Raw genomic sequence first — 6,336 nt, 5'->3', positions numbered from 1 at the left:
TCACCATTTCTAGTTATGAAATTTAATCAAATTTATATTACTTTTTAAGATTAACTTTGGGAATATCAACCTTGTAAAATTTTGATTGAAGTATTATAAGCAAAGGGTTTTCTTGAGAGGGAAACAAAAGGAATAAGGAGTCTCTGTAGGGAAATGGGGGAGATGTTTTAATGGCAGTGCTTCTATGACTCCCATAAATGCATTTTAAGCCTGTTACGTGATTGGACAGAAGCAAACAAAATGATTCTATGTGTTTTANCCATCCATGTTACCTGCAAGATGGTTTTGTTATTATAATTCCCATCCAAAGTACAGGTAAGGTTCCAGGATTCAATCTTATGCTCGAGGTAACTCCTGATTTATCTCTATAGTCTAAAACATTTTTCATCTCAGGTTCACACCCTTCAGCCTGGCATTCAAGACCCTGTTCTAACTGACCCCACCTTACCTATCTAGCCTTACATTTCATGGTATCTTAACACAAACTTTGTACTTGAGCCAGGCCTGTGGCTTCACTATTCCCTACACATGCCATGCTTACTCTCATGTCCGTGACTTTGATAGTGTCATTCCTCTTGCTTGCAATGACTTTCCGCATTCCATTTGTCTATCCTAATCACATCCATCTGGGGAGGAAGTGTTTTGTGTGATGCTTTTCCTGTTGACCATAGTTTACAGTTATTTTACTCTGCTTTCCTCTGGTATTTGATTATTGACGTTTGTTCACATATTGTTTTGTACTTTTTGGATGTTTTTCACATATGTATCTTTGAAGAGCTTTGGCTCTTCAGGAGGTTGTAAACTCTTTGAGACCAAGGACTTTACATTCCAGGTCAAGTCGATGATGTTCTTTATATGCTTCGTATTTGGAATCAGTGTTCTACAGTAGTACCTGTACCTGTTGTATATTCAGTGTTGTTTGTGTGTTTGGCTTCCTAATATACCGTATGTTCCTTGCAACATCCAACATCTAAATAGCGTCTGGCATATCTGTGGGCATTAACTTTAATTTAAAAGTTTTTAAAAATTTGACTCAGTAGTCATATAGGTTCATAATAAGTCAGTGTACTTCAATTCAGCTGTGACTTTCTTAAAATTCTTCTTGCAAGATAAATACTGATAGAAAGGTGCTAAAATGGGTATGTATTTTAGGGGAAAATGTCTAAAATTGAAGAAGTTAAATGAACAAAGATTAGGTCTATAAATACAAACATTTCCTCATAGTCTCTAGATACGCATAAGTATCTTTCCATGGAGAGTAAATGAGATTGTGTAATTAGAATATGGAACTGAGTACTTAGAAGTCTCATTTTTGAATACTTTATCTTTCAGTACAGGAAACATAACCTTGCAGGCCACTTTGCCCTTTTATAAACTGGGTATAATATAGCTACCAATTATTGTTAAATTTTGTTTGTTTCTAGGATTACTTTTGACCACTGAATGTATTTTCTAGTACTCCTTTCAGTTTTTACTCCTAAAATTCTCTTTCTCATGCTTTACATATAACAAGGTTTTATAATTTGAATGGGATCTGAACTCTATAATGTTAGAGAGTTGTTAGCCTGCATAGTTGTAAGGAAATTAAAAGGTAAAAGTGAAGGACCCAGTTTTTTTCCAAAGCATGATTTCTTCTCTATACTGCAGGAGATGCTCTGTTCCAGAGGAACAAGAACTCATTGACGAAGACCTGTGCTTGAGCAAAGCTAAGAAACAGTTGAGTATACATGAGATGGTGTTCTCTATCATAGGGTAGAGTAGCTTGACACTTCCTTATAGGACAGGGGAGTTTTGAGAAGAGAGAAATTTTTTTGGTTCTTAAATAATTTCCCTCTTCACCTCTCGGCTCTCCCAGTTCTTTATTCCTTCTAATCATCTCTTGAATGTCTCAACTAGTGATTGTATTTAGTCTTTCTCCTCTCTTTCTCTCTCTCTCTCTCTGGTGGGGCACTTAAAATCTCACTTCAGTAACCTAGTTCAGAAAGGCACCCTCAGTTACTCAATGAGGCTCACAGTATTTGTTATTTGGAAGGAATATTATAACCGAAATCTACAATTGGCAGTGCATTTCATACTGAGAAGTTTCATGAGTGAATTAAATAGCACTTTTGTCTTCTCCTAGAGAACAAACTGTTGAGGAGAAGAAGAAGATGCCTATGGAAAATGAGAACCACCAGGTGAGAGGCAGTGTACACCCTTATCGTTCTCACACAACATTTTCCCCAGCAGAGAATATAAGTTGAAGGAAGCAGCAATCTTGAAAGCTGCATAGAAATAACAAACCATTTCTTTTGGTGGTCTTTTTTCATCGAATGTTTTGGTTTTGCTTTGCTCTGCTGTCACTGATGTTTAGATCACCAAAAAGAGAAGAGTCAAATCGTTTATCTTCCAGATTTGGATTCAGTACTGAATCTGAACAGTATGAATGTCACATTCAATGTCACAGAATATTCAGGGTTGTGTTCCATCCTCATACAGGCTTCTCCTGTTAAGTGTCTGCTTTTCCTGTCTCTTTTCTTCTAGGATTCAGGGGTGATCCCTTCCTCCTTCCTCTTGGGAAGAAGGGGTGGTTCTTTGTACTCCTCCCCGATCCCTGCTTTCAGGCTGGCTGGCTTTATAAAAACTCTGCTGTTTTGAATTTTCAGGAGCACTGTCTCTCGGACATGGTTGCCCAGCTCCGGACGCTGAAGGGTGCAATAAGGTTGGCCGTCCTTTCAGGGACACTCCTTTCCTGACAGCCACCATAGCACCCATATATCTTACCCTCCCAACCATGCCTTTCTGCATGATTTCCCTCTTGACCCTCTTTCCCAGAGAGATCTGCTAGTCGCATGTTAGATTCACCTTCCACCCACTCAATCAGGGTAGGTCAGACTGGTGAGGATAGAGGCAATTTAATACTAACTCTTCTTCTGATATCCTGCCAAGACCCAGGCATATGAATAATCAGGTTTCATACCCTAATGCCTTGGTTTAATTGTCTGATGTAGAGATTGGGAGATTTCCTAGGACTGCCCTGTTCTCATTCAGTTTACCTCCCGTATATTTTCCCTCACCTTAATCATTCATACTATTTTCATGAGCTGGCTCTCCCACAGGATCCAGATGCATGTCTGTGTGTGTGTGTGTGTACTATGAATATATGTTAGTCTGTCGCATGTATTTCTCCCAAACTGGCACAGACACTTGCTGCAGTGCATTTTCCCACCATCCCTACCCTCATCACACATCTGAGAGGAGTGAAAACTCAGCCTTAAACTGGGTCACAAGAGAGAATTAGACAGTGATTGGGGGCCTGGGTTTATATTGGGGATGGGATAATTCTAGGAGCCAGTAAGTAAGTTGGGGGAGGTCTGTTTGGTGTCCAGCTGATAAGGTTGATAACTAAGTATGCCTGGGTTCAGTGTTCTAGTGTACATTACTGCGCACTGTTTGTTTTGTGTAGGAAATGGTTTCTTTTTATTTGGCCAAGAATTCTTTCCTAGCATCAAAAGGATTGACTCATCCTTTGACATTTGGTTTGAATTTGAGACTTTTACAAATCATTTCTGTCTTTTCTAGGTATTCAGTAATCCACCGAAGATCCTTACTATTCAAGAAATGGCTGGATTGAATAACAAGACAATTGGATATGAGGGAATTCATAGCCCTAGTGTGCTTCCATCTGGTGGAGAAGAAAGCAGATCACCTTCTCTTCAACTTAAGCCTCTGGATTCCAGTGTTTTTCAGTTTTCCAGGTGACTAAAAAGCATGATCTCTTATCAATAGTAAGCTTTAGGGTCTGTTTTCCTGTAGAGTAAGCTGGTATGTTTTACCCTGTTTCTATTTTTTCTAAGGCCTAGCATGGAATTCAGAAGTAGAAACACAATTTTAAGTTGATAGAATTGTGTGTTGCATGTACCTCCAGTTTTTCGGTATATAACTGCTGTATCAGGTCTATAATTTTTAGGTGATCATTTGCTGATGCTCTTTTTATGTATCATGTATTCACATTATATTGGGAATTGTGCAAGTGAAATAATAGGCAAAATTTGAAAAGTGTAAAATACTACACAAATAAGATAATGTTGTTTCGATAAGCATTGTTCCTTTTCTTCAGTGTATGGATATTGAAGTTCTCTGGGACCTCATAGGCCTAGCACATGTTGGCCACATATAAAAGTAACTATTATATATTTGTGCCATTAGGTAAGCTTTATCATTTGTTGTTTCCTATAATAAATTATTAGTATAAGTTTAGCATTGGACTTTACTTGTTCACCTTCTAGCACCTCATCAGTGTTATTTTGTGTCTTCATAAAAGAAAGAGCATAACTGTTCTTTTCTTACATATCAGGAGTATTTAAAGCATTGAAGGATGTGACTGCCCGTTTACTGCCATGGGACTGAACTTAGTACTCCTAATTATGACTCTTTTCTTTCTCCTCTCTATTCTGTTTCTCACTCTTGTAGGGCCAAGCCATATAGGGCAGGGACAGGGTTGCTCTCTAATAGTAGAAATGTCTATGTTCATCAGTAATGTGACTATTATATAGTGGGATGTGAATTTTTTTTTTTTTTTTGGAGACGGAGTTTCGCTCTTGTTGCCCATGCTGGAGTGCAGTGGTGCAATCTTGGCTCACCACAACCTCCCCCTCCTGGGTTCAAGCGATTCTCCGGGTTCAAGCGATTCTCCTGCTTCAGCCTCCCGAGTAGCTAGGATTACAGGCATGCGCCACCATGCCCGGCTAATTTTGTATTTTTAGTAGAGACGGGATTTCTCCATGTTGGTCAGACTGGTCTTGAACTCCCGACCTCAGGTGATCCACCCACCTCAGCCTCCCAAAGTGCCAGGATTATAGGAGTGAGCCACCATGCCCAGTTGGGATGTGAACTTTAGTGACTATTTTAGTTTGAATATCTTCTTAACATATTGTAGAATAGTCAGTGGAATACATAATAGGATAAAGTGACTCCTGGTTGGTTGGTTTCTTTTCTCCGTGTTTCTGAGTTCAAGACCACCCTGGACAACACAGCGAAATCTCATCTCTTAAAAAAAAAATACACAATAGAACAGTGCCTTGGAATATAGTAGGTACTCAATAAGTAGTGGTTGAATCTGAGTCATATTTAAGAAGCAGTTTCTAAGATTGAATTTTGTAGCAATGGGATAAGAAATAGAATCCAACCTTAGTCTCAGGAGCTTGAGCCTAATTATACCGTTTCCATGCATACTTTTCCAACTCCCATTTTAGGTTGGGAGGGGTGCACTGTAAATGCTAAGTGTTTTGAAGCACATTGTTACCTTTTACCGTGGTCTCCTGGAGATGCTCATATATCACCATTGCTGCTGGAGTGTCAGGTGTCTTTGCTTTTGAAGACTATCCTTTCCCTACTGTGACCACTTTTCCTTTTTTTCCAGTGTTTCTTTTGTAACTCTGTAGTGGTTTTGGTAACCTCAAGGGGATTACAAATGCTAATTTATATACTTATTTTATGAATGCAGTACAATAGAACTTCCATTGGGTGGCATACTTCATCAGTCTCTATTGGAATTTTATATGAGTCTTTATAGATTGCTATATCGAGAGTGAGGTTTTGGCTGTAGAGGACAGGTAAAGTACATTGACCATTCATGTGTAATTTTATTTATTGAGAATAAAATTATTTTAAGAGAAAGAGATACATAAGAGGTATGTGATAGTTGCTGTTGCTAATGTCATATATGTTACATAAGATCAGTAAATGATGATTGTGTCATTTCAAGTTACCCTTTTGAGGGAATCACATTGATTGGGCTGAGACTACCTTTTATGGGAGAAAATGGAGTTACTCAAGAGTCTAGTAAAATATATAGGATTTCTGAGAAAACATTAAGGTTTAATCAAGAGTTACAAAGGTCTTCTGTTATTATCAGCATAGGAAGCTGATAAGGGTCCTTGGGTCATGTAGTTCAGCTTACTAACTCTAGATAAAATAAAGCCTACGGTATCCAAGAAAACACATTTAAGTTCTAGTGGGGTAGTTTAGCAGGAGCTCCACAGGTGTCACTGGAAACAGCTTTGTGAGTCCCACAAATCTAGCAAGGGAAGGAGAGGACCTGCAATAAAGAATAGGTTCCACCAGGCCGGGCGCGGTGGCTCAAGCCTGTAATCCCAGCACTTTGGGAGGTCAAGATGGGCGGATCACGAGGTCAGGAGATTGAGACCATCCTGGCTAACATGGTGAAACCCTGTCTTTACTAAAAAAATACAAAAAGCTAGCCAGGCGAGGTGGTGGACGCCTGTAGTCCCAGCTACTCGGGAGGCTGAGGCAGGAGAATGGTGTAAACCTGGGAGGCGGAGCTTGCAGTGAGCT

The 6,336-nt window shown here is 39.3% G+C and overlaps 1 protein-coding gene across 1 annotated transcript in view; it reads left to right on the top strand.

Moving 5' to 3' along the window:
- The first annotated feature begins 265 nt into the window (after positions 1 to 265).
- Positions 266 to 6,336, top strand: part of LOC108516552 (MORC family CW-type zinc finger protein 4-like) — a 22,119-nt gene continuing 16,048 nt past the window's right edge. Inside the window, 4 exon segments of the mRNA XM_017854106.1 lie at positions 266 to 315; positions 1,648 to 1,716; positions 2,123 to 2,177; positions 3,562 to 3,737. Of these exon segments, the coding sequence (XP_017709595.1) occupies positions 266 to 315; positions 1,648 to 1,716; positions 2,123 to 2,177; positions 3,562 to 3,737 (350 nt within the window).

Source organism: Rhinopithecus bieti, unplaced genomic scaffold (genome assembly GCF_001698545.2).
Source record: "Rhinopithecus bieti isolate Rb0 unplaced genomic scaffold, ASM169854v2 scaffold_38787, whole genome shotgun sequence".
Taxonomy (NCBI): Eukaryota; Metazoa; Chordata; class Mammalia; order Primates; family Cercopithecidae; genus Rhinopithecus; species Rhinopithecus bieti.
Note: the sequence above shows the minus strand (reverse complement) of the source record. Positions and strands in the feature narration are given on the sequence as shown.